Source organism: Dipodomys merriami, unplaced genomic scaffold (genome assembly GCF_024711535.1).
Source record: "Dipodomys merriami isolate MVZ:Mamm:240054 unplaced genomic scaffold, mDipMer1.0.p SCAF_34, whole genome shotgun sequence".
NCBI classification, from domain to species: Eukaryota; Metazoa; Chordata; class Mammalia; order Rodentia; family Heteromyidae; genus Dipodomys; species Dipodomys merriami.
Genome location: NW_027204937.1, coordinates 12929180 through 12956948, shown reverse-complemented (window position 1 = coordinate 12956948; position 27769 = coordinate 12929180). Strand labels below are relative to the sequence as shown.

At 46.9% G+C, this 27769-nt stretch overlaps 2 protein-coding genes across 6 annotated transcripts in view; both read left to right on the top strand.

Annotated features, from left to right (window-relative positions):
• Nucleotides 1–17501, top strand: part of Akr1a1 (aldo-keto reductase family 1 member A1) — a 29687-nt gene extending 12186 nt beyond the window's left edge. Inside the window, exons 1-10 of one of the 3 annotated variants that reach the window (XM_069987357.1) lie at nt 440–546; nt 6858–6941; nt 9546–9635; nt 13946–14065; nt 14241–14392; nt 14961–15156; nt 15914–16113; nt 16628–16700; nt 16867–16953; nt 17360–17501. In XM_069987357.1, coding sequence (XP_069843458.1) covers nt 9552–9635; nt 13946–14065; nt 14241–14392; nt 14961–15156; nt 15914–16113; nt 16628–16700; nt 16867–16953; nt 17360–17425 — 978 coding nt within the window. In that variant the 5' untranslated portion in view covers nt 440–546; nt 6858–6941; nt 9546–9551 and the 3' untranslated portion in view covers nt 17426–17501. Of the gene's footprint in view, nt 1–439; nt 547–6857; nt 6942–9545; nt 9636–13945; nt 14066–14240; nt 14393–14960; nt 15157–15913; nt 16114–16627; nt 16701–16866; nt 16954–17359 lie in introns of those variants that run through there. The other 2 variants (XM_069987355.1, XM_069987356.1) reach the window with 2 other exon arrangements.
• A 9393-nt stretch (nt 17502–26894) lies between these two features.
• Nucleotides 26895–27769, top strand: part of Nasp (nuclear autoantigenic sperm protein) — a 29661-nt gene continuing 28786 nt past the window's right edge. For all 3 annotated transcript variants that reach the window (XM_069987353.1, XM_069987354.1, XM_069987351.1), the window contains exon 1: nt 26895–27043. In XM_069987353.1, the coding sequence (XP_069843454.1) occupies nt 26985–27043 (59 nt within the window). In that variant the 5' untranslated portion in view covers nt 26895–26984. The remainder of the gene's footprint in view (nt 27044–27769) is intronic.

Genomic DNA, 27769 nt, shown 5'->3' with positions numbered 1-27769 from the left:
GGTATTCGCTAAACCTCAATTTGTCTGAACTAACCGGGTCAACCGAAGTTGACCTCTGGGAATCCAAGTAATCCCCAATAGAGGGTTAACCAGACTCTCCTTGTGGCAGGAGCTGGGCCTAACTTCCGGGGCCTGGTGCATGATGCACTGTGGGCAGCGGTAGGCGCGGGTTGCCGCTGCCCAGGGCGGTCCACGTGGCCCCAGGCGGCTGCAACGCCAGCTGCAAGTCCTAGCTCTCCAAACGCTCTGGGTGGAGCAAGAGTCCGAGGTTCTCGCGCTGGCGACTCCCAAGCATCGCCAAGGAGAAGAGGAAAAGTGCAGCGGGGCTCCACCCAGGAAAGGCGCGGGCAGGGGGCGGGGAGGGGGAGGAGAAAGGGCGGGCCCATTCAGTACGTCCACCCTGCGCCTGATCCCGAGCCTGGCTCTGCCCCTCCTTCCGGGTGGAGCTTCCTCTTCACCGCCAGACTTAAGCCGAGGGCCTTCGACTCACTATCTCCCAGCTCATTTTAGGCCACACGGACCAGTGCACACTGTGCAAGCGCCAAGGTGAGTTCTTTCTGCTGCAGGCCCTTGGTTTTTCTAGAGCAGGTAGTCTGGACCCTGCAATACGGCGGGTCTACCACTGGGATGGAGAAGAGTGTGCGGTCACTGGGCACCGTGAGACTTGGTGTCGGGTTTAAGCTCTTCCTCCTATTCTCTGTGATTTTGAATAACTTCTTTTTTTTTTTTTTTTGCTGGTCGTGGGCCTGAACTCTGGGCCTGAGCACTGTCCCTCAGCTCTTCAGCTCAAGACTACCATTTGAGTCACAGCGCCACTTCTGGCTTTTTCTGCTTGTGTGGTGCTGAGGAATCCCACTCAGGACCTCAGGTGTGCAAGGCAAGCACTCTACCACTGAGCCACCTTCCCAGCCCTGAATAACTTATTATCTGTGAACCTGTTATCTCTGCTGTACTAAGAGCAGGAATTGAGATAAACCTGTGGGAGCGCCCAGCACGTATTAGATGCTTTGTAAATTTGAGTTGCCACTTTTCTTTGTCGTTTACTCATCTAGATTGTTCTGTGTGTGTGTGTGTCTGCCTGCCTGCTTTCCTTTGGAAGTCCAGGGTTGAGTCTCAGAAGTGATGGGGAATTTGCTTACTTTAAAAGTTATTGCCTTGGGAAGTCAGGACAAGTTATTCTTATTGTTCTGAAGCTCTGTTAAAATGAGAGTCTGACTCTGATTTGAACCTTTTTTTTTTTTTTTTTTTGGTGGGTTGTGGGGCTTGAACTAGGCCTGGGCGCTGTACCTGAGCTCTTCAGCTTAAGGCTAGCCTCTACCACTTGAGCCATAGGCCACTTCCGTTTTTTTTTTTTTTTCTGATTTAAACCTTTACAGGATGGGGCTGCTATAAATTTTGTTTAGATTTTCTATACTAACAGCTGCAAGGTCTCCCTAGATCAGGCTTGATGATCAGGTCTGTTACTTTTTTTTTCTTCTTTCCCTCAGTACTGGAATTTGAAGCTAGGGTCTAATGAATGCTAGGCTATGCTTGAACCACATCCCCAGTCCTTTTGTTTTTATTTTATTTTATTTTTTTGTTTTTGTTTTTGGGTCCGGTCGTGGGGCCTGAACTCTTGGGCCTGGGCGCTGTCCCTCAGCTCTTCAGCTCAAGGCTAGAGCTCTACCACTTGAGCCACAGCGCCACTTCCAGTTTTTTCCTTTTTGCTTATGTGGTGCTGAGGAATCGAACCCAGGGCCTCAGGCATGCAAGGCAAGCGCTCTACCACTGAGCCACCTTCCCAGCCCTTTATTTTTATTTTTAAGATTGGATCTTGTTGCCGGGCGCTGGTGGCTCACGCCTGTAATCCTAGCTACTCAGGAGGCTGAGATCTGATGATCACGGTTCAAAGCCAGCCCGGGCAGGAGAGACCGTGAGACTCCTATCTCCAATAAAACCACCAGAAAACCGGAAGTGGCGCTGTAGCTCAAGTGGTAGAGCGCTCGCCTTGAGCTGAAGAGCTAAGGGACAACGCCCAGGCCCAGAGTTCAAGCCCCACGACCGACAAAAAAAAAAAAAAAAAAAGATTGGATCTTGTTAACTTCTTGGGAGCTGGATTTGAACTATGATTTTCTCTATTCAGTCTCTCTAATAGCTGGGGCCACTGTACCTTGCTTTTGAGGACCGTTACTTTTACAATCCCATTATGATCCTACTTGATTTTGTGGAATTTTTTGTCAAAGACAGGAAAATGCAAGGTTTCAAGTATTGAGTTCTGTTTCAACTATTGGTCTGTTCCTCAGAACCAAAAGGGGAAAAAAGGGATAAAGAAATGCTTTGATATACTCTGGAGATGATTCTTTGCAAGAATCATCTTTGCCCTTTGAAGCAAAGGCAGAAGTTGGTAGAGACAGCGACTTCCTTTAAATGCCTCTCCAGCTGACCAAACTTCCTCCAATATCAAGATGTCTTTCATTAGGAACTTGTGCAGTATGCACACATGTTCTTGTATGAATGGTTCAAGCAGATGACTGATTTGAGGGGGGGAATTTTCAGGAAGTTTTTTTTTTTTTTTTTGGGTCCGGTCATGGGGCCTGAACTCTGGACCTGGGCACTGTCCCTCAGCTCTTCAGCTCAAGGCTATTGCTCTACCACTTGAGCCACAGCACCACTTCCGGCTTTTTTTTCTTTTTGCATATGTGGTGCTGAGGAATCGAACCCAGGGCCTCATGCATGCAAGGCAAGCGCTCTACCACTGAGCCACTTTTCCCAGCCCTTCAGGAAGTTTTTTGAGCAGGAAACTTCTAAACAGAAATGTAAATCAATGTGCCCAAGTTATCAGTACATGCATAAAAATGCAATGATATACAAAAATAATTCTAGTTCCTTCTGTTAAAGGATGAGTAGCAGTTAGACAGGGTGAGGTTTAGAGAAAGAATGTCCAAAGGTCACTGGAGTCCAGTAGTGCTTGTTCTGCGGACTAAAAATGAGAAAGTAGAGAAGTGTGGAGGAAGGAGCCAGGTTTTGATGGAATCTGGACTTTATCCTAAGCGTAGGGTAAGAATTGCTGAGGAGTTGAACTTGGGAGTCACATGGTTGGATTTAGTGAACAGATTTTGGACAAGGGGCACACTGCAAGCAGAGAGGTACCTGATTTAGATAAGAGATGTAGATGATTGGGCTAAGGCAGTGGCTGTGAGGTGTAGGAACTGGAGAAAGATTGAGAAAATTTGTATTTGTAGAGGTTTTTGTGTCATGGATTTTGTTGACTGTGCTGGCTTTGAACCAAGATCCTCAGATCTCAGTGTCCTAGATAGCTAGGATTACAGGCATGAGCCACCAGCTCCCAGCTCTTTCTTTTTTTCTTTTTTCTTTTTTCTTTTTTTTTTTTTTTTACTTTTTTTTCTTTTTTGGTTGGTCATAGGTCTTGAACTCTGGGTCTGGGCACTGTCCCTCAACTCTTTAGCTCAAGGCGAGCACTCTATCACTTGAGCCACAGTGCCACTTCTGGTTTTCTGGTGGTTTATTGGAGATGAGTCCCACAGACTTTTCTGCCCAGGCTGGCTTTGAACTGATATCCTCAGATCTCAGCCTTCTGAGTAGCTAGGATTATAGGCATGAGCGATTGACTCCTGGCTTTTTTTACTTTTCTTTCTCCTTTTTTCCCTGCCTGCCTCCCAGCCTCCTCTCCTTTCCTTTTTTTCTTTCCTTTCCCTTCCTTCCCTCTCCCTCCCTCCCTCCTTCCCTCCCTTCCTTCCTTTCTTCCTTCCTTCCTTCCTTCCTTCCTTCCTTCCTTCCTTCCTTCCTTCCTTCCTTCCTTCCTTCCTTCCTTCATCTCTCCAATAGTTGGGACCACTGTACCTTGCTTTTCTTTCTTTCCTTCCCTTCCTTCCTCCCTCTTCCCCTTTCTCCCTCCCTCCCTCCCTTCTCCTTCCCTCCCTTCTTTCTTTCCTTCCTTCCTTCCTCTCTCTCTCGCTCTCTCTCTCTCTCTCTCTCTCTCTCTCTCTCTCTCTCTCTCTCTCTCTCTCTCTCTTTCTCTCTTTTCTGTAGGGCTTGAACTCAGGGCCTGGATGCTGTCCCTTAGCTCTTTTGCCCAAGGCTAGTACTCTATCACTTTGAGCCATAGCACCACTTTCAGTTTTCTGATGGTTATTGGAGATAAGAGTCTCATGGACTTTCCTGCCCAGCCTAGGCTGGCTTTGAACCATGATCCTCAGATCTCAGCCTCCTGAGTAGCTAGGATCATAGGCATGAGACACCAGCACCCAGCTCTCTTTCTCTCTTTCTCTCTCTTTCTCTCCCCTCCTCTTGTCTCTCTCCCTCTCCCCCTCTCTCCTCTCCCTCCCTTTCTTTCAAGATATAGTTCGGTTATATAGTGCAGTATAGCCCAGGTTGACCTCAAATTTATGATCCTCCTACCTTTTTTTTCCAAGTATTGGGATTATAGCTATGTGCCACATTCTTGACTTTTTTAAAAAATCTTTTAAATAGACTTGTAAGATAATCTAGATTTATAAATGGCTTTTAGAAATATTACAGTGAAGCTGGGGGCTGGTAGCTCACGCCTGTAATCCTAGCTACTCAGGAGGCTGAGATCTGAGGATCGTGGCTCAAAGCCAGCCCGGGCTGGAGAGACCATGAGACTCCTATCTCCAGAAAACCGGAAGTGGCGCTGTAGCTCAAGTGGTAGAGCGCTCTCCTTGAACTGAAGAGCTGAGGGACAGCGCCCAGGCCCAGAGTTCAAGCCCCTCGACCAACAAAAAAAAAAAAAAAGAAATATTACGGTGAGATGGGTGCCAGTAGCTCACGACTGTAATCCTAGCTACTTAGGAGGCTGAGATCTGAGGATCACGGTTCAAAGCCAGCCCAAACAGGAGAGAGGCCAGCCCAGGCAGGAAAGTCTGTGAGACTCTTATCTCCAATAAACCACCAGAAAACTGGAAGTGGCACTGTGGCTCAAGTGATAGAGCTCTTGCCTTGAGCTGAAGAGCTCAGGGACAGTGCCCAGGCTCAGAGTTCAAGCCCCAAGAGCAACCGAAAAAAAAAAAAAATTACGGTGAATTCCTTTATACTCTTTACTCAGTTTCTGCCAGTGGTAGCTTTTTTGTGGATGATGCTAAATATCAAGGCCAAGGCTTTCTGAATGCTAGGTAGGTATTCTACCACTGAGCTATATCACCAGACCCCTTAGATGATTTTATTTGTTTTTTGGTTGTTTTTTTTTTGGCGTCCGGTTGTGGGGCCTGAACTCTGGGCCTGGGTGCTGTCCCTCAGCTCTTCAGCTCAAGGCTAGCGCTCTACCACTTGAGCCACAGCGCCACTTTCGGCTTTTTTCTTTTTGCTTATGTGGTGCTGAGGAATCGAACCTAGGGCCTCAGGAATGCAAGGCAAGTACTCTACCACTGAGCTACCTTCCCAGCCCCCCTTAGATGATTTTAAAGATCCTATTGATAGCTGGGTGCTGGTGGCTCACGCCTGTAATCCTGGCTTCAGGAGGCTGAAATCTGAGGATCGTGCTTAAAAGCCAGCACTGGCAGGAAAATCATAAGACACTGTCCCTCAGCTCTTCAGCTCAAGGCCAGCACTCTACCTTTTGAGCCACAGGGCCACTTCCGGTTTGCTAAGTGGTTTATTGCAGATAAGTCTTTTGGGCTTTCCGGTCCAGGCTGGCTTTGAACCACAATCCTCAGATCTCAGCCTCCTCAGTAGCTTGGATTACAGGCATGAGCCCCTGGCAGCCAGCTCTATAAGACTCTTATCTCCAATTAATCACCAGAAAACCAGAAGTGGCACTGTGGCTCAAGTGGTAGAGCCCTCACCTTGAGGAGCTGAGGGACAGCACTCAGGCCCAGAGTTCAAGCCCCATGACTGACAAAAAAAAAATCTATAAACATGCTGGTGTAGAGGCCCAGAGGGAGCTGAACATATAGAACGGATGTGGAAGAATCAGAGTATAGTAGTAACTGAAAATACAAACTTGACTAAGGAGAGTAAGGAAGTTTAGAGACAAAACCCAAAAGGACACCACTGTTGTGGTAGCTATAGGAAAGGCCTTAGCAGCCAGGAAACATTCATGTAAATAAATATTGCTTCCTTTTTGTTCTGTGATTTTAAGTTCTCTGCATCTAGACAGAAACTAGAGACACCTCTTCCGAGAATGGAAGACTGAACCTCAGAGAGAAGGGACCGAGGTGCTGAGCTGGGAAATCATAAAACTTGAGTCCTGAAACTCCCCTCTTCCGCCCTCCTCTCCCATACCCAGTCTATTTCTCTTTTTATACCTCAGAATAATATGGGTGGTGCCGGGTGCCGGTGGCTCATGCCTGTATTCCTAGCTACTGAGGAAGCTGAGATCTGAGGATTATAGTTCAAAGCCAGCCCAGGCAGAAAAGTCCATGAGACTCTTTATCTACAATAAACCGCTTGAAAACCAGAAGTGGAGCTGTGGCTCAAGCGCTAGAGCACTGGCCTTGAACTGAAGAGCACAGGGATAGCATCCAAGCCCAGAGTTCAAGCCCTACGACTGACAAAAAAAAAGAATAATACGGGTGTTTGTGTGCTGCCAGAGGTCCACCTTTGTACATTCTGACTACTAGGTCCAATCTTGGAGGCTTTTAGTGTAGGCTGCTAGCTTAGGATCAGAACATCTTAAAAACTGGTTCAGGATGGCTTTCTATCCTAGAGTAAAACTTCTAGTTTTTCTGCTATAACCCCTTCATCCCTGCATTGGAAATTCTTGATTTTTACAGATCTCCGTTAGACCTTCAGACCTCTTTGATACCCACCCCTTAAACTCCAACCCTTTTGGTTTTCAGTTTCACCTGCAAAAGAAAAGAAAGGGGAAGCAAGATTCAAGTTTCTTCCTTTTTTTTCCCCAGAGGCCAGGCTTTTGTTGAAACTCCAACCTCAGCTGTAATTTCAGAGCCCCCATGTGTGCTGGAATATCTAGGAGAGGCTAACAGGTTTGTTTACACATTAAGCTTAAGAATGCAGCCAGACCCTGGTGGCAGCTAGCCACCAGGTTCCTCCTATGAAGCCCAGATACTCTTGTTTGATCTTTGGGAAGTTTGTATTCCTGGTCAGTTTGGTTACAAAGACTATTGTAGTTTACACTTTGCTTCCCAGACTGAAGCTTACTTACTTATAGTTTTAGCAGAAAACTAACCAGGTTATACTACAATAGAAAATTCTTTCTGAGTCAGAAATATTAGGAAAGACAATATTTGTGTATTAGTTTACCTTCAGCTTGTATAATTACCAGCTCTACCATGTGTTTTTCAAAACTTGGAAACAAAGGTCATACTTAACAAACGCACTGCCAAGCAATGAAATCAATCCTGGGGAGTGATATTTATGGTACTGATAAGAGGGAGGGAAAAGGTTATTTCTATTTCATTGTGTTTTGGGATGAACATTGACTCGTTTTTCTCTTGAATGACTCCTGTTGATTCATTGATTTTTTTTTTTGAACATTATTGTTATTATTAAAGTGTTATATACAGATGGATTACCATTTCATTAGTCAGGTAATGAGTACCATTCTCTTTTTTTTTTTTTTTTTTTGCTAGTCCTGGGGCTTGAACTAGGCATTGTCCCTCAGCTTCCTTTGCTCAAAGCTAGCACTCTATGACTTGAGCCACAGTTCTACTTCTGGCTTTTTCTGTTTGTGTTTTGCTGAGGAAAAGTCAAACCCAGGAGTTCATGTATGCTAGACAAGCACACTACCACTAAGCCACTTTCCCAGCCCTTTTATACTCTTTTTTTTTTTTGGGGTCTGGTTGTGGGGCCTGAACTGTGGGCCTGGGTGCTGTCCCTCAGCTCTTCAGCTCAAGGCTAGCGCTCTACCACTAGAGCCACAGCACTACTTCCTGCTTTTTTTTTCCTGCTTATGTGGTGTTGAGGAATCGAACCCAGGGCCTCATGCATGCAAGGTAAGAGCTCTACCACTGAGCCACCTTCCCAGCCCACCTGAGCTCCTTTTGCTCAAGGCTAGTGTTTTACCACTTGAGCCACAGCACCACTTCTGGCTTTTTCTGTGATTAATTGGAGATTTAAGAGTCTCATGGACTTTCCTACCCTGGCTGACTTCTAATGGCAATCCTTAGATCTCAGCCTTCTGAATAGCTAGGATTACAGGCATGAGCCACTGGCTCCCAGCCTGACAGACTCCCAAATAAACAGCAAAAAGTTGGAAATGGAGACCTAGGTAGCCCAAGCGGTAGAGAGCTAGCCTTGAGTGAAAAGCCAAGCAAGAGCATAAAGCCCTAAATACAAATATTAGTACCAGCAAAAAGGAAAAGGAAAAGGTAAAGGCGGGGGTGGGTTGGGGGGGGAAAATCAGTGGCTTATTTCCTTGTAGGAGCTCACTTAGCTAACCTGTCAGCTTGGGTGATCCGAACTGAGTGGGAGGGACTCACACTTTGTAGTACTAGTAACCTCTTGGAAATAGCATTTCATCTTCATAGCCTTTTGCTATGCCTATTTTATTGCCTTGGTTTCTGACTCATAATGGCCTTTACCTGTTTTTTGCTGATTTGAGAGCTTACTTAGTCAAGGGTGGTATTTCTGAAGACCATCCCACCTTTGCTTTAGATATTAGAGTTTTTTTTTTTTTGGCAGTTGTGGGGTTTGAACTCTGGGCCTGGAATGCTGTCCCTCAGCTCTTCAGCTCAAGGCGAGTACTCTACTGCTTGAGCTACAGCGCCACTTCTGGTTTTCTAGTGGTTTATTGGAGATAGGAGTCTCACAGTCTTTCCTGCCGGGGATGGCTTTGAACTGAGATCTTCAGATCTCAGCCTCCTGAGTAGCTAGGATTATAGGTGTGAGCCACTGGCGCCAGGCTTGTTTTGTTTTTTAAGAATCTTAATATGCAGCTCAGGTTAGCCTTATGCTCATGATTCTCCAGTGTCTGTCTCCTGAGTGCTGGGATCACACTACTTGAAGCTTTTGTTTGTTGTTTTTGTTTTTGCTTTTTTTGGTTGGTTGTGGGGCTTGAACTCTGGGCCTGAGCGCTGTCCCTCAGCTCTTCAGCTCAAGGCAAGCATTCTACCGCTTGAGCTACAGCGCCACTTGTTTTTTTAGTGGTTTATTGAGATCAGAGTCTCACAGACTTTCCTGCACAGGCTAGCTTTGAACCATGATCCTCAGATCTAAGCCTGAGTAGCTAGGATTACAGGCATGAGCCATCGGTGCTGGCTGCTTTTTTATTGGGGGGGAGGGGGTGGTACTAGGGATTGAAGCCAGGGTCTTGTGCATTCTAGGTAAGCACTCTATCACTGAGCAATAGTCTTAGCCTCGGATACTGGAGCTTTTTAACATAGACATTAAGCCTGGTTTAAAGACAGCTAGACTGGTGATGAGGTTAGTGTTTGTCTAGGAGCTACTGGGTTCGATTGGTTTGGGGTAGCTAGTCTCTACTGCTGCGGATCATAGGTCCATAAATAAGTATACATTTATTCCCTGTATTTGCCCCTCCACTTGCTTCCTGAGCCATGTTCTGTTGGGTTCTTGACCATTGTATCAGTGAGGCCCAAACAATAAGTATCGTTTTTCTATGTATGTTTCAGGTGATAATGTCAGCTTCCTGTGTCCTCCTGCACACTGGGCAGAAGATGCCCTTGATTGGTCTAGGCACCTGGAAGAGTGAGCCTGGCCAGGTAAGGGATGAAGAACGAGGAAGGCAACTTCTTGACCCTCTGCCAGGGAAAAAGAGGGATTTGGGAGAGGAGCCCTGCAGTTTTCCTAGCAGCCTATACTCTACTTTTTTTGTATGAGGATGAGCTTGGAGTGTGGAAAGGAGAGGAGGGACAACAATAAGCCCTTGACTTCTCCAGCTGACTCAGGAGGGACTGAGAGACCCAAGAGGGACAAGGGGATGGGAAGATATTTTTTGCTAACTGCATTTGCTTTGAGTGCTGTGGTACACATGGAACCTCTGCCCAAACCTGTGCTGTAAGTCTTTTTTTTTTTTTTTGGTGGTCCGGTCATGGGCCCTGAACTCTGGGCCTGGGTGCTGTCCCTCAGCTCTTCAGCTCAAGGCTAGCGCTCTACCACTTGAGCCACAGTGCCACTTCCGGCTTTTTTCTTTTTTGCTTATGTGGTGCCGAGAAATCGAACCCAGGGCCTCATGCATGCAAGGCAAGCGCTCTACCACTGAGCCATCTTCCCAGCTGCTGTAAGTCTTAATATGGTGCTTACACTATAATCTTACCTGCTCTTCTCCCACATTGGGTTCCTTGAGCACTGGGACCTCTCCTGAGTGTACAGTCTTTGACATCATAGATGTCAAGGTTTGAAGAACTACTGGCTCAACTGTGTAGACCAAGAATCAGCAAACTTTCTTTTTTGGGAGACAATACTGGGGTTTGAATTCAAGTCCTTGTGATTACTAGTAAGGTACTTTATTGCTGAAGTAAGCCTTCAATCCCCAGTAAACTTTTATTATTTATTTATTGGGTCCAGTCATGGGGCCTGAACTCTGGGCCTGGGCGCTGTCCCTCAGCTCTTCAGCTCAAGGCTAGGGCTCTACCACTTGAGCCACAGCGCCACTTCCGACTTTTTTCTTTTTTCTTATGTGATGCTGAAGAATCGAGCCCAGGGCCTCGGGCATGCAAGGCAAGCGCTCTACCACTGAGCCACCTTCCCAGTCTCCCAGTAACCTTTTAATAAACTAGGTTAAGCTTTTCAATTTTGCTTAATGAGATTCAAAAATGGGAGTGATGGCCAGGCGCTGGTGGCTCACGCCTGTAATCCTAGCTACTCAGGAGGCTGAGATCTGAGGATTGCGGTTCAAAGCCAGCCCGGGCTGGAGAGACCGTGAGACTCTTATCTCCAATAAACCACCAGAAAAACCGGAAGTGGCGCTGTAGCTCAAGTGGTAGAGCACTCGCCTTGAGCTAAAGAGCTGAGGGACAGCGCCCAGGCCCAGAGTTCAAGCCCCACGGCTGACAAAAAAAAAAAAAAAAAAATGGGAGTGATGATAGATTTTTGCTTGTTTTTGTTTTTGAGACATGGTCTTATATTGCCCAGGCTAGGCATCAAACTCATGATTTTTCTATCTCAGCTTCCCAAGTGTACTCCAAAGCCTAGGTCCTGGCAACTTATGCCTGTAATTATAATTGGGCTGAAAATAGGAGGATTGTGGCATGAGGCCAATCCAGGAAAAATTTTCAAGACCCCTTCTCAACCCATAGCTGGGTGCAGTGGCATATACTTGTCATCCCAAGGGACATAGGAGGCTGAGGTTCAAGGATTGCAATACTAGCCTAATAGAGGAAGAAGTCCACTAGACTCTCTCCTTGGAAAGGTTAATGCAGTGATATGTATCATTCCAGTGACCTTGAGAAGCCTATATATAACAGGCAGGCTGTGGCTCCTGTATGCTGGAGGAAAGCTAGACTCTATCAATGGAAAAACAGAAAACACAACTAGAGGCATGGTTAAGTGATATTGTGCCAGTGTAGCAAGCTCTTGAGTTCAAACTCTAATACCATCACCCACAAAAAAAAAAAAAAAAAAGTGTTGACAGCCACCGGTGGCTCATGACTAGTAAGCCTAGCTACTCAGGAGGCTGAGATCTGAGGATCACGGTTCAAAGCCAGCTCAGGCAGAAAGTCTGTGAGACTCTTATCTCCAATTAACCACCAGAAAACGGAAAGTTGCCCTGTGGCTCAAGTAATAGAGCTCTAGCCTTGAGCTAAAGAACTGAGAGACAGTACCCAGGCTCAGAGTTCAAAGCCCATGACTGACCAAAAAAAAGTGTGTGTATACACATAAATTTGAAATCTGCTCTTAGCTTCAGAGCTGTTGGAGAATAAAAATTCATAGTTTACCAATCCCTAGTGTAGAACCAGCCAAGGGAAATCTGGGAATGGAGTTTGGGAATCAGACCAGTAATCCTAGCAGTTCATGAGGCTGAGATCTTAAGGATCACAGAAGCCAGCCCAAGCAGGAAAGTCTGTGAGACTCCAAATAACCACCAGAAAATTTCCAATTAACTACCAGAAAACTGGAAGTGGAGCTGTGGCTCAAAGTGGTAGAGCACACTAGCTTTGAGGAAAAAGGTCTAGACCCTGAGTTCAATCCCCACAATCTACCAAAAAAAAAAAAAAAGAGCTGGGCACCAGTGGCTCATGTCTGTAATCCTAAGTACTCAGGAGGCTGAGATCTGAGGATCAAGGTTCAAAGCCAGCGTGGGCAGGAAAGCCTGTGAGACTCTTATCTCCAATAAACTACTAGAAAACTGGAAGTGGTGCTGTGGCTCAAGCAGTAGAGCACTCACCTTGAGCTGAAGAACTGAGGAACAGTGCCCAAGCCCAGAGTTCAAGCCCCAAGACCAACAAAAAAAGAAGAAGAAGAAGAAGAGAGGAAGAAATGAAGCCAGATGCTGGTAGCTCACATCTGTAAACCTAGCTAAGCTATGAGGATTGCAGTTCAAAGCCAACCTGGGCAGGAAAGTCCATGAGACTTATCTCCAATTAATCACCTTAAAACCAGAAGTGGCCCTGTGGCTCAGAGTTTTAGAACACTAGCCTAAGCAAAAGAGCTCAGGGACAGTGCTCAGTGAGTTCAAGCCCCATGACAAACCAAGAAAGGGAAGGGAAGGGAAAGGGGAAGGAAGAAGGAAAGGGAGAAGGGAAAGGAAGGGAAAGGCAAGGCTCAGTTTGTTGGGGAATTGTGTAGGAATAAGGACACCAACTGCAAGGTAAAGTTTTACTTCTGCAGAAGGGTACACCATCAACCAGAAATCTGCTAAGTAAGCACAGAGCATGCAGGCCATTCCCTTTTTATCACTAACCCAGCAGGTCCTGCTCCTCTGCTCTCACAGGCTGAGCTCAGGTTCACAATCTACAAAAGGATGTGGCTGAATAACAGGATGCAACAGAGATTCTAGGATCTTCTAATAGGATGTCTTAATTAAAGTGTAACAGAAGGCTGGGAAGGTGGTTCAGTGGTAGAGTGCTTGCCTTGCATGCATGAGGTCCTGGGTTCAATTCCTCAGCACCACATAAGCAGAAAAACCTGGAAGTGGTGCTGTGGCTCAAGTGGTAGAGTGCTAGCCTTGAACTGAAGAGCTGAGGGACAGCGCCCAGGCCCAGAGCTCAGGCCCCATGACTGGCAATAAATAAATAAATAAATAAATAAAGTTTAACAGAAAAAGCATGTAACTAAAATGTAATCAAGGGCCAACACTTTGCCTTGCCAAAGCAGGAATTTTTCAGAAAATTTTCACAAGATTGACAGAAAGGAACCAATCTACTTTGATAGAAAAGATGCTTTCCTCACATCTCACCTATTTTTCATCTATCTTTTTTTTTTTTTTTTTTTTTTTTTTTTTTATGCCAGTTCTGGGGCTTGAACTCAAGGTCTGGGCTCTGTCCCTGAGTTTTTTGCTCAAGGCTAGCACTTTACCATTTGAGCTCCACTTCTGGCTTTTTGGTGGTTTATTTAAGAGTTTCAACAACTATCCTGACTAGGCTGGCTTCAAACCATGATCCACAGTTTTCAGTCTCCTAAGTAGCTAGGATTATAGGTGTGAGCCACTAGCACCTGGCTTCCATGTATCTTCTGATTGAAAAAACAAAACAAAACAACAAAACCTGGGCTAGAAAGGTAGCTCAGTAGTAGAGCATTTAGCTTGCAGGCCAAGCCTCGGTTTGATACCCAGCAACATACAGACATGCATATACATACACTTACTCAAGTCTTTATGCTAGATGCTAGGAACTTGTTACTAGTTTGTGGCTGAGCTTGTTGAGATATATTAGTAGGAAGGAATCTTGTAGACTGGTTAGATCGTGCAGGATAATAGGTTTGGTGCTTCCAGTTGTCACCTGGACCTCAAGCCTAGAATCATCTTTCATCTTGCCCCCATATTGCATAAATGGCCCTGATTCCCAACAGTGCCCCTTGATGTGGGATGTGGGCCAGACCAACAGAGCTGACAATATGTTCTCTCACTTGGCAGGTAAAAGCAGCCATTAAGTATGCCTTAAGTGTAGGCTACCGCCACATTGACTGTGCTACTGTCTACGGCAATGAGAGTGAGATTGGGGAGGCCCTGAAGGAGACTGTGGGACCAGGCAAGGTAAGTATTGGGGATACAGAGAGGATAGGGTACAAGAACTCAGAGGCTTAAGCTGGGGCAGGGGCTTACTGAGTATATCTGGCATCAGCATCTTTCTAGTTCTTTTCCCAGAGGTGAGGATGGGTGACACTGGGTACTCAAGGTTCTTTTCATGATGATTCTTCCCTTGTACCAGCCAGTATCTCGGGAGGAGCTGTTTGTGACATCTAAGCTGTGGAACACCAAGCACCACCCTGAGGATGTGGAGGGTGCCCTTCGGAAGACACTGGCTGACCTCCAGCTGGAGTATCTGGACCTGTATCTGATTCACTGGCCTTATGCCTTTGAGTGAGCCTTGCCAGGGTCTTTATCTGGAAGTTGGACGTTGAGTGTGGTGTTGATAGCAACAGAGCAGGATGAGAACATTCATCTGCATGGCAAGCAGAATGGCTTGATAAGAAATCCTAGCCTTGTGCTAGACTAGTTAGGTGTTTAGCAACATAAAAGAAAAACAAGCAGTATCCTCTTTAGAGAAGTATGAATGTGCCTTCTAGTCCATTATTAACTCAGGAAGTATGCTGACCCTCAGCAGAGGATGTGAGGAGTCTCTCATCACCATTGTGCTCTGTACTAGAAGAGTAGAGAACTCTGGGAGGAAGAAGTTAAGGAAGACTCCCAGAGGAAAAGGGAGATCATCTATACATAGGAAAAAGAGGAGAGGGAATGGGTTTTCCTTGTGTACTAAATACCTAGGTTATGATTTGGAAGAATGAAGAAGCATAGCTGTTTTTAATTCTTTGCATTTTATCCTCTTCTGATTTGGAGATATTGGACATGGACATAGAATGGATAGATGGGCAGGCAGGGCTAAAGCCTGGCATTTGTGCTCATACCTGGGGGACTGTGTCTCACTCAGGCGAGGAGACAACCTCTTCCCCAAGAATGATGATGGGACGATGCGCTATGACTCCATCCACTACAAGGAGACCTGGAAGGCACTGGAGGCACTGGTGGCAAAGGGGCTGGTGCGAGCACTGGGCCTGTCAAATTTCAGCAGTCGGCAGATAGATGATGTACTTAGTGTGGCTTCTGTACGCCCTGCTGTGTTACAGGTGAGCACTGCAAATAATTAGTAGTTTGGGGGGTGAAGAGGACCATTGATGAATCTTCTTTTTTTTTTTTTTGTCAGTCATGGGGTTTGAACTCTGGGCCTGGGCGCTGTCCCTCAGCTCTTCAGCTCAAGGCGAGCACTCTACCACTTGAGTTACAGTGCCACTTCCAGTTTTCTAGTGGTTTATTGGAGATAGGAGTCTCACAGTCTTTCCTGCCTGGGCTGGCTTTGAACCGTGATCCTTAGATCTCAGCCTCCTGAATAGCTAGGATTACAGGTGTGAGCCACCCGCTTGATGAATCTTTTTAAGGAGAATATCTGCAAGTTGTCAGAGTGTTAATACATAAAGTTGGGTTTCAAGTCCTGGGAGAGAATGAGGCCACCATTGGAAAATCATTTTAAAAAGTGGCTGAAGAGGGCTGGGAAGGTGGCTCAGTACTAGAGTGCTTGCCTAGCATGCAGGAAGCCCTGGGTTTGATTCCTCAGCACCACATAAACAAAAGCTGGAAGTTGCACTGTGACTCAAGTGGTAGAGTGCTTAGCCTTGAGCAAAAAAGCTCTAGGACAGTCCCAGGCCCTGAGTACTAGCCCCAGGACTGGCAACAACAACAAAGGAAATAATAATAAAAACAAACAAAAAGTGGCTGAAGAGTGCTGGGGATTAATCTCTGAAGGGCTAGTCTAGATATGCATGTATTGGAGGGGCCAAGTAAGCTGAGCATGGCCATTCCATGATAATGGGTTCTTCCTTGGTTCAGGTGGAATGCCACCCATACCTGGCTCAGAATGAGCTTATTGCCCACTGCCAAGCACGCGGCCTGGAGGTGACTGCTTATAGCCCTTTGGGTTCCTCTGATCGGGCTTGGCGACATCCTGATGAGCCTGTCTTGCTTGAGGATCCGGTAGTCCTGGCACTGGCTGAAAAGTATGGCAGATCTCCAGCTCAGATCTTGCTCAGGTGGGGAGCATTCTTGAGAATGGGTAAAGAGACTCTGAAAGGAGAGTGCTCCCAGGTGGGAGGAAAAGATTAAGGGATTTTTTTTTTTTTTTTTTTTTTGGTCATGGGGCTTGAACTCTGGGCCTGAGTGCTGTCCCTTAGCTCTTCAGCTGAAGGTGAGCGCTCTACCGCTTGAGCCACAGCACCACTTCCGGTTTTCTGGTGGTTTTTATTGGATCTAAGAGTATCACAGACTTTCCTGGCTGGGCTGGCTTTGAACCTTGATCCTCAGATCTCAACCTCCTGAGTAGCTAGGATCACAGGTGTGAGCCACCGGTGCCCAGCTTAAGGGATTCTTTATCTGGGTGAGGTTGAAACCTTGCTATGTGATCTCTTGGGAGGCTGTTCTGATGTATGTTTCTCATTCCATTCCAGTGGGGCTCTAGGTGTTCCAAGATTTTAGGGAAGGCTGCATGGAGAACAAAACAATGTCTGAATACTGATTCTTTCTCATTTACCTTTATCCCTAATTTAGGTGGCAGGTCCAGCGGAAAGTGATTTGCATCCCTAAAAGTATCACTCCTTCTCGTATCCTTCAGAATATCCAGGTACTTGATAATAGGTTCTATCTTCTTTACTCCAACTATGCCTAGACAATGTTAGGCTGGGGAAATGGTTCAAGTGTCTCAGTGCTAACTAGCTAGCAAGCATGAACACTGTGCCACACAGAAGAAGAAAAAAAAAAGGCACACTGCTGGCTTTTTTTGTTCCTAGGTGTTTGACTTCACCTTTAGCCCAGAAGATATGAAGCAACTAGATGCCCTGAACAAAAATTGGCGATATATTGTGCCCATGATTACGGTAAGGATTCATCACCTCCCAGAGAATGAGAGATTTGGGGAGCGGTTAAACGCAGGTCTTGCCTCAGGCCTGATGAGTAGAGGAGAGACAAGATATTGGTGAGATTGCTATCCTGGATACAATGGTTTCTTTTTTGAGGTCAGTGAATTGAGCCCCAGTGAAGGCATGCAGGCTATGAGTCTGAATTCTGCTTTATATCTTCTTTATAACTTCTCCAGTCCAGTCAAATTTTAACCCAGTGAAATGATTTGATACGTGTTGATTCTGTGGCATCTTCTAAGGCTGGGGTCCCAGCCACTGTCATCTGACCAAGTACTATACATAGGTATAGCAAAGTAAAGTTTAGGGGGAATGCTGGGGTCTTTGGAATGTCAGCCCTTGCTAATGGAGTCATCTCTCTTTCTAGGTGGATGGGAAGAGGGTTCCAAGAGATGCAGGACACTGTCTGTACCCCTTTAATGACCCTTACTGAGCTTGGCTTACCTCCAGCTAAGTAACTGCCTGCCACTCCCAGAAAAAGGGAGTCAATAAAGCCATTGGAACATCCACACTGTTTGCTTGACATACTTGCCTGGTGGGGCCTGGGATGGAAGGTGTTACCCACAGAGATGACAGTTATAGGGCTGCTGCTTTGTGTTACCTGCCCTTACAGTTTACTCTTCATTATCTTTATTGGATCTGGAAGGGCCTGCTGGAATCTGAATTCTGCTTTGAGTAGCACCATCTAGTGGCACTTGGTAGTGGTGCATTTCTCCCTAGAATTGTAGTCACCTGAGAATCGTGATCATCAGCCTCACTGACTGTTCTGTGGCCCTGTGACAACCCCCACTCCCTGATCATTGCCCTAAGTTTAGGAATATGAAGAACTGAAAAAGTATATTCACAAGTTTTGGGAGCTGGGTACCATTGTCTCATGCATGTAATCCTAGCTACTCAGAAGGTTGAGAACTGAGGATTGTGGTTTGAAGCTAGCCTAGGCGAAAAATCTCCTTAAGAGTTATCTCTCAGTAACAAACAAAAAGCCAGAAGTGAAGCTGTACCATCCTTGAATGAAAAAGCTAACACTATGAGTTTAAGTACCAGTACCAGCACAAAAGTTTTGGGGTTCCAGCTCGTAAAATCACAAAAAGTAGCAACAATGACTTCTCTCTGTGTATAAGCTAACAGAAGGAGGCAGGGTCAGGCCCAAAGCTTGTCACCCAACCCTGGGTGCTATTTCAAGTACTTTATAGTTGTAGTCCTATCAGAGGCTACCAATAATTAATTTTTTTTATTGTTTTGTTTTTTTGTCGGTCGTGGGGCTTGAACACTGGGCCTGGGTGCTATCCCTCAGTTCTTCAGCTCAACGCAAGCACTCTATCACAGTGCCTCTTCCCATTTTCTAGTGGTTTATTAGAGATCAGAGTCTCGTGGACATTCTGGCCCAGGTTGGCTTTGAACCGTGATCCTCAGATTGCAGCTTCCTGAGTAGCTAGGGTTACAGGTGTGAGCCACCAGCACCAGGCTCCCAATAATTAAATTTTAGAGAGTTTTTTTTTGGCAAATAACCAAACTTGTTCTAAACTTCAACGTGTGTGTGTGTGTGTGTGTGTGTGTGTGTGTGCTGGCAATGGGTCTTGAACTCAGGGTCTGAGTACTGAACTTTTTTTTTTTTTTGGTCAGTCATGGGGCTTGGACTTAGGGTCTTGGTGCTCTGAGCTTTTCTGTTCAAGGCTAGTGCTCTACCACTTTGAGTCACAGTTTTGTTGTTTTTTTTTGGGTCCGGTCGTGGGGCCTGAACTCTGGGCCTGGGCGCTGTCCCTCAGCTCTTCAGCTCAAGGCTAGCGCTCTACCACTTGAGCCACAGCACCACATCCGGCTTTTTTCTTTTTGCTTATGTAGTGCTGAGGAATCGAACCCAGGACCTCGAGCATGCAAGGTAAGCGCTCTACCACTGAGCCACCTTCCCAGCCCTGAGCCACAGTTTTTTGTTGGTTTTGGGGCTTGAACTTGGGGCCTGGCCGCTATATCTGAGCTCTTTTGTTTAAGGCTAGCACTCTACCACTTTGAGCCAGAGCACCACTTCTGGGTTTCTGGTGATTAATTAGAGATTAGAATCTTAAGGAATTTTCTGCCTAAGCTGGCTTTGAACTTTGATCCTCAGATCTAAGCCTCCTGAGTAGCTAGGATTTTAGGTATGAGCCACCAGTGCCTAGCCAGAGCTTCATTCATTCAAGGCTTGCGCTCTACCACTTAGCCACAGTTCTTTTTTTTTTTTTTTTTTGGGTCCGGTCTTGGGGCCTGAACTCTGGGTCTGGGCGCTGTCCCTCAGCTCTTCAGCTCAAGGCTAATGCTTCTACCACTTGAGCCACAGTGCCACTTCCGGCTTTTTTCTTTATGTGGTACTGAGGAATTGAACCCAGGGCCTCAGGCATGCAAGGCAAGCGCTCTACCACTGAGCCACCTTCCCAGCCCTTGAGCCACAGTTCTACCTGCTCCACCTCCAACTTTTTTTTTTTTCTTATGGACTTACCTTCCTTGGCTGGCTTTGAACCGTGATCCTTAGATCTCAGCTTCCTGAGTAGCTAGGATCACAGGTGTGAGCCACTAATGCCTGGCTAAAGTCCCACTTTATACTAGATGTGTCACCGCATTAAGGTGAGGTTTAGTGAATTCCCCCCCCCCTTTTTTTTTGTCTGTCATGGGGCTTGAACTCTGGGCCTCAGCACTGTCCCTCAGCTTTTCAGCTCAAGGGGAGCACTCTACCACTTGAGCTACAGTGCCACTTCCGGTTTTCTGGTGGTTTATTGGAGATAAGAGTCTCACGGACTTTCCTGCCCGGGCTGGCTTTGAACCATGATCCTCAGATCTCAGCCTCCTGAGCAGCTAGGATTACAAGTGTGAGCTACCAGCGCCTGGCCTGATAGATATTTTTAATTTTTAAATTTTTTTTTTGTCGGTTGTGGGGCTGAACTCTGGGCTTGGGCACTGTCCCTCAGCTCTTCAGCTCAAGGCTAGTGCCCTACCACTTGAGCCACAGCGCCATTTCTGGCTATTTTCTGCTTATGTGGTGCTGAGGAATCGAACCCAGGGCCTCATGCATGCAAGGCAAGCACTCTACTACTGATTGAGCCAACTTCTCAGCCCTTAATCTTTAATTTTATTGAACCCATGAAAGGATTTTGAGCAAGAGTAACATGGTATGGTTTGTGTTTTAGAAACACAAACCTAGGTCTGTATTTAACTTGGTAGAGTATGTGAGCAGCTTACTCAGGCCCTGGGTTCAATCTCTAGGCATAACAACAAAATAGACCTCACATAGTGGAAAGTACATTACAGTTGTAAAACAATAGGTAGAGAAAGATGGAAAGTCACTTTTAGGAGGGGGGCTCTTGGACTTTGCTCTGCTTGAGCTATATCTTCAACTCTGCTATTTACTGGTTATTTTGGAGATGAAGTCTTACAAACTTTCCTGCTTGTTCTGTGGGTTGGTTTCAAGCCACAGTCCTTCAGGTCTTAGTCTTTTGAATAGCTGAGACTATAGAAGAAAGCCACTGCAACTAGTTAGAATTTAAAATGAGACGATAAAAAATTGCATTGGGGGACTGGGAAGGTGACTCAGTGGTAGAGTGCTTACCTTGCATGCATGCATGAGTCCCTGAGTTCGATTCCTCAGCACCACATAAGCAGAAAAAGCCGGAAGTGGCGCCGTGGCTCAAGTGGTAGGTTGCTAGCCTTGAGCTTAAGAGCTGAGGGACAGCACCCAGGCCCAGAGTTCAGGTCCCATGACTGACAAAAAGAAAAAAAATTGCAATGGGCTGGGGATGTAACTCAGTGGTAGAGTACTTGCCTAGAACTTGCCTTAGATTTGTCCAGACCCTAGCACTACCATATCCCCATTTTTTAAAATGTGTGTGTGTGTGTGTGTGTGTGTGTGTGAGAGAGAGAGAGAGAGACAGACAGACAGACAGACAGACAGACAGACAGACAGACAGACAGACAGACACCTGGGACTTAAACTCAGGACTTGGGTGCTGTCCCTGAGGGTTTTTTTTTTTTTTTTTTTGGTGTTTTTTTGGTCAGTCGGGAGGCTTGAACTCTGGACTTGGGCGCTGTACCTTAGCTATTCAGCTCAAGTCTAGCGCTTTACCACTTCAGCCACAGCGCCACTTCTGACTTTTTTGTTCATGTGGTGCTGAGGAATCAAACCCAGGGCCTCATGCATGCGAGGCAAGCACTCTACTGAGCCACCTTCCCAGCCCCGTCCCTGAAGTTTTTTGCTCAAGGCTAGTGCTCTACAATTTGAGCCATATTTGTTCTGGCTTTTTTGGTTGCTAATTGGAGGTAAAAAGTCTCATGGATTTTTCTGTCCAGGTTAGCTTTAAAATTGTAATACTCAGGGCTGGGAAGGTGGCTCAGTGGTAGAGCGCTTGCCTTGCATGCATGAGGTACTGGTTTCGATTCCTCAGCACCACATAAGCAGAAAAAATAAAAAAGCTGGAAGTGGCACTGTGGGTCAAGTGGTAGAGTGCTAGCCTTGAGCTGAAAAGCTGAGGCCCAGAGTTTAGGCCCCATGGCCGGAGGCCTCCCCCCCCCAAAAAAAAAAAAAATTGTAATACTCAAGATCTCAGCCTCCTGAGTAGGTAGGATTTTAGGTGTGAGTCACCAACACCTGGTGCACAAATTTTTTATTTTTTTTATTTTTTATTTTTAAGTTATCGGTCGTGGGGCTTGAACTATGGGCCTGGGCGCTGTCCCTCAGCTCTTCAGCTCAAGGCTAGTGCTCCACCACTTGAGCCACAGCACCACTTCCAGCTTTTTCTGCTTATGTGGTGCTCAGGAACTGAACCCAGGGCCTCATGCATGCAAGGCAAGCATTGTACCACTGAGCCACCTTCCCAAATCCTGGTGCACAATTTTTCTTATCAGACCTACCCCTCATCTATTACTTTATCTTCTTTTTTTTTTTTTTTTTTGGTCCGGTCATGGGACCTAACTCTGGGCCTGGGCGCTGTCCCTCAGATCTTCAGCTCAAGGCTAGCATTCTACCACTTGAGCCACAGCACCACTTCCGGCTTTTTTCTTTTTTGCTTATGTGGTTCTGAGGAATTGAACCCAGTGCCTCATGCATGCAAGGCGAGCGCTCTACCACTGAGCCATCTTCCCAGCCCCTATTACTTTATCTTCTAAGGCAGCCCCTATTACTTTATCTTCTAAGGAATGCACATTTCAACATGAGACAATGCATTGTGAACCTACAGTTTTTATGAATTGCTTTTAGAATTTCAACAGTTGTGTGTCTGTGTCTGTGTCTGTGTGCCTGTGTGTATACCAGAACTAGGACGTCAATTGTGCGCTTCATGCTCTAGCTTGGCTTATTCTGCTCACAGGCTCATGCTCTATGGAGGCTTTTTTTTTTTTTTTGTCAGTGGTGGGGCTTGAACTCTGGGCCTGAGCGCTGTCTCTCGGCTCTTCAGCTCAAGGCAAGCACTCTATCACTTGGGCTATAGCACCACTTCCGGTTTTCTGGTGGTTTATTGGAGATAAGTGTTTCAGGGACTTTCCTGCCTAGGCTGGCTTTGAACCGCAATCCTCAGATCTCAGCCTCCTGAGTAGCTAGGATTACAGGCATGAGCCACTGGTGCCCCTATGGAGGCTTTTTAAACCAGCCTTTTGCTGGTTAATTGGAGATACTTTTCTGGATTTGTCTGCTTGAAATTTTTTCTTTAAGAAAAATTCTTTTTCTTTTTTTTTTTTTTTTTTGGGTCCGGTTGTGGGGCCTGAACTCTGGGCCTGGGCACTGTCCCTCAGCTCTTCAGCTCAAGGCTAACACTCTACCACTTGAGCCACAGCACCACTTCCGGCTTTTTTCTTTTTGCTTATGTGGTGCTGAGGAATTGAACCCAGGGCCTCAGGCATGCAAGGCAAGCGCTCTACCACTGAGCCACCTTCCCAGCCCCTCTTTAAGAAAAATACATGAGCTGGGGGGCTGGGAAGGTGGCTCAGTGGTAGAGTGCTTGCCTTGCATGCATAAGGCCCTGGGTTCAATTCCCCAGCACCACCTAAGCAAAAAAAAAAAAAAAAGCCAGAAGTGGCAGAACACAATCACACCTAAGTAGGTAGTCAAGTAAGCAAGTACATTAAAGCAATGTGTAATTAAACATTTGGGATTTCAATGTTGCATACTTGATAAAATAATAAAACCTACAAAATTTAAAAAAAAAAAGAAAAATACATGAGCTGGACATAGATGGCCTATGCTTGTAGTCCTAGGTACTTGAGGACTGAGATGTGGAAGATCAAGGTTGGGAGGCCAGCCCAGGTAGAAAGATTTGCTAGACTCCTATCTCCAAAATAACCAGCAAAATATCAGGGCATGAGGTATGGCATAGTGCCTGCCTAAGAAGTGTGATGGTCTTGAGTTCAAACCCCAGCATCACTAAAAAGAAAAACAATGTTGTATATCACTGGTGTTCAACGAGTATTGGTTTAATATTAGGCTCCAGTGCTGTCTGCAGACTCTGGAGAAATATCATTTTATCTGAACCCCCAGTCAGCATGATACAGCTGCTCAGTGCTTTGTATGAGATAGGAATAGCGCTAATGACCTTAAATCCTCACAACACCCAGAAGAGGTGGACACTGATGTTACTGTACGTTTACTCTTTTTTTTTTTTTTTTTTCTTTTGTCAGTTGTGGAGCTTGAACTCATGCATGTGAGGCAAGCACTCTACCACTGAGCCACCTTCCCAGCCCTGTACATTTACTCTTAAAAAGTTACCAGGCGGCCAGGTGCCGATGGCTCACACCTGTAATCCTAGCTGCTCAGGAGGCTGAGATATGAGGATTGCAGTTCAAAGCCAGCCCAGGCAAGAAAGTCCACTGAGGCAAGAAATTCCATGAGACTCTTCTTTTTTTTTTTGTCGGTGGCGGGGCTTCAATTCTGGGCCTGGGTACTATCCCTCAGCTCAAGTCGAGCACTCTACCAGTTAATCACTTCCTGTTTTCTGAGTAGTTTATTGGAGATAAGATTCTCATGGACTTCCCTACCTGGGCTGGCTTTGAACTGTATCCTCAAATTTCAGCCTGCTGAGTAGGTAGGATTACAGGCGTGAGTCACTGTCCCTGATGTTAGTGAGACTCTTACTTCTAATAAACCACTCAGAAAACTGGAAGTGGTACTGTGGCTCAAGTGGTAGAGTGCTAGCCTTGAGCTTAAGAGTTGAGGGACAGTTCCCTGGCCCATAGTTCAAGTCCCACAACCCCTCCCCCCCAAAAAAAAGTTACAAGGCTTGTCTTAAGCCATAGAGCTAATAATAGAATAGGCCAAGTCTGGAATTGTCATTTTTAGGCCTGGCTCTATAACCCCAAACAATTTGACCTGCTTGAGCCTTGGGAGCCTGGATAACAGTCATTTCTGGGAACCTTTACCAGTAAGTATCCTTAAGCCTGAAAGAAAATAACCACCCCTGTCCTACTCTAATCACTAGACTGGAAGGGAATAAGTGGATGCTCAGGGATCAAGGGAGTGCAGCTTTTCAGACTGACAGACATATTTCACTTAGCCAGCTTTCAGGAAAAGAAGCTGAAATCTCTTACTCAGAAAATGATGCACACTGTTAGCCATTACCAACTTCTGGCTTTTTTTTTTTTTATTGTGAAAATACCATACAGGGGCTGGGAAGGTGGCTCAGTGGTAGAGCGCTCGCCTTGCATGCTCAAAGCCCTGGGTTCGATTCCTAAGCACCACATAAGCAAAAAGAAAAAAGCCGGAAGTGGCGCTGTGGCTCAAGTGGTAGAGCGCTAGCCTTGAGCTGAAGAGCTGAGGGACAGCACCCAGGCCCAGAGTTCAGGCCCCATGACCGGACCCCAAAAAAAAAAGAAAATACCGTACAGAGGGGTACAATTACATGGACAAGGTATTGAGTACATTTCTTATCAAGCATTGTTGCCTCCTCCTTTGTTTCCCTTCCCATCCCTTTTCTGGTGTTTTTTTTTTTTTTTTTTGAGCAAGTCAAACCTTGCTTCTACCTCTTAGTTTCTATTCTTTTTTAGTATACATCCTATCCTGGGGTTTGAACTCAAGGCCTGGTCATGATCCCTTAGCTTTTTTTTTTTTTGTCAGTTGTGGGCCTTGAACTCTGGGCCTGGGCACTGTCCCTGGAGATGAGTCTCACAGGCTTTCCTGCCTGGGCTGGCTTAGAACTGCAATCCTCAGATCTCAGCCTCCTGAGTAGCTAGGATTACAGGTGTGAGCCATGGGCAGCGGGCTGGTCCCTTGGCTTTTTTGCTAAAGATTAGTACTTACCACTTTGAACTCCAGTGCCATTTCTGGCTTTTTGATATTTAATTGGAGATACAAGTCTCATGGACAGGGCTGGGAAGGTGGCTCAGTGGTACAGTGCTTGCCTTGCATGCCTAAGGCCCTTGGTTTGATTCCTCAGCACCACATAAGTAAAAAGAAAAAAGCCGGAAGTGGTGCTGTGGCTCAAGTGGTAGAGCGCTAGCCTTGAGCTGAAGAGCTGAGGGACAGTGCCCAGGTCCATAGTTCAGGCCCCAGGACCGGACCCAAAAAAATAAAAAATAAAAACTAAAAGAGTCTCATGGACTTTCCTGCCCAAGTTGGCTTTTGAACAGGCATGAAACTAAGGCTCACCTTAGTTTCTATCTATGAAATGGGACTAACACCAGTCTCACTAGTATTGGTTCTGTTAAGACTCAAACAGGGTTGGGAATGTGGCTTAGTGGTAGAGTGCTTCCCTAGCATGAATGAGACCTGAGTTGGATTCCTCAGTACTACATAAACAGAATAAGCTGGAAGGGTAACAGTGGCTCAAGTGGTAGAGTGCTAGCCTTGAGCTGACACAGTGCCCAGGCCCAGAGTTCAGGCCCCACAACCGACAAAAAAAAAAAAAAAAAAAAGCTGAGGGACAGTGCCTAGGCCCTGAGTTCAAGCCACAGGACTGGGGGAGAGGGGAGGGAAAGGGGCTAAAACAACACCAATAGCTTTGGGCTGGGAAGGTGGCTCAGTGGTAGAGTGCTTGCCTTACGTGTATGAGGCCCTGGGTTCGATTCCTTATCACACATAAGCAGGAAAAAAAGCCGGAAGTGGTGTAGTGGTTCAAGTGGTAGAGCGCTAGCCTTGAGCTGAATTGCTGAGGGACAGCGCGGAGGTCTAGAGTTCAAGCCCCATGACCGACAAAAAACAACAAAAAAAAGATAGCTTTAAAGCGTTTAAACACCCTTGGGCTTAATAGATATTTAACAAATTGTAAGCCTGGATTGGTTTCAAAGGAGCTAGAACTAGTCAGAATTGGAATCTGGGTAGCGTGATTTAACAGGATGACACCAGTGGATTGGGCCAGACAAAGGGGGCGAGTCCACACAGAGAAGCCAACCGCATTCCGCCCCCTCCCCCCGCCCCACTGCGCTTTAAATGAAGCGCGGTAATTTCAGCCGCAGCCAATCCTAGGCCAGCAACTTTTTGCGTCATTAGTTGCGGAGGCCCAGAGCCACGCTTCTCGGGGAGGTCGTTTCTAGCCGTTGCTGCTGCACTCGTGCAGCGCTCTGGCGTGTCTATACGTTAGTACTGAGAGGAAGTAGAGAAAAATCTGAGTCACCTTCTTGGGTGAGAAGGCGTTCGGCTACTCGTCGAACACTCGCAGAATAGCACCGGCTTCACGTGGAAGCTGCAGGCTGGCACCCCGTGAGGGGTTGTACCAACATTCTCGTTCCCTAACTAGACTCCCTATAGAAGCAGGAAGCTGTTCTCCTGAAGGAAGGCAGGTCAGGTCGGGAAGGCACTAACGAGACTAGGGTGGGAGGTGTCCTTGGGATAGAAAAGGGGGTTGAGTCCTGTCCCTTTAAATCCGAGGGGGAGGATCCGGAAGTGGATGGGCGGGGCCGAGGCTTGGGTATATAGGAGGGCTCCAGACGCGCGGGGTCTCCAATCTGCCATTTTCTGTTCCCCGCATTGCTCCCTGGCGTCCCAAATTCCCTGGTTTCCTCACAGGCTTTATCCCCGCGCAGCGTTCCACCACCTCAGGGGAACGATGGCCACAGAGTCCACAGCCACTGCTGCTATCGCCGCGGAGCTGGTTTCCGCAGACAAGTAAGCGGGGCTGTGGCGGGCTAGACTCCGGCCAGTCTGGGAGGGCTGGTGTTGTGTGGGAAGGGTAGTCGGGTGGTGGGAGGGCTGCCTCCCGGCAAGCCGCTGGCGGTGTCTGGGGAGGCTTGGCCGCTGGGGAAGCCGCTTCCCGAGAGCCCGCGCACTGGCGACTCCGGCGGGCGGCTGGCGCCCCCTGCCCCGCTTTCTGCGGCCGCCATCTTGCCGGGGGCAGCGGCGGCTGTCTCCATCGCCTACCCCTCTCCTTCCCATCCCCGGCCCGGGGCTTCCAATGGGGGGGCGGGGTCCTGGCGTGCCGGCGTGCCTCGACGTCCCTACTTGTCAGCGCAGTAGTAGCGTGGCCCTTCTGGAAGTCCCCAGAAGAGCTGGGAATATAATCAACAGATTTGGCGCCAAAAAAAAAAAAAACTGCACGAGGAGGGAGGCCGGACCGGAGGGCCAGGGTGGGCGGGGCTTCGCAGAGGGCGGGGCGGGGCTTAGCGCTCGAGCGTTTGGTTCCCTTTAGCCAGTTGTGGAGCAGGGGGCCGAACCTTGAGGAGGCGGGAAAACTCCATTGTTTGGTGGATTTCCGCCGTGGGTGGCGCGGTGTGGCTGGTTTCCCGCGCCTCCTTCCCCACCTCAGGCTCTCACGTAGTTGGGGAGCATCGCGGTGCTTTACACAACGTGAGCATTAAACTTGGTTGCTTCAGGGAGATATTATGCGAACCTGGA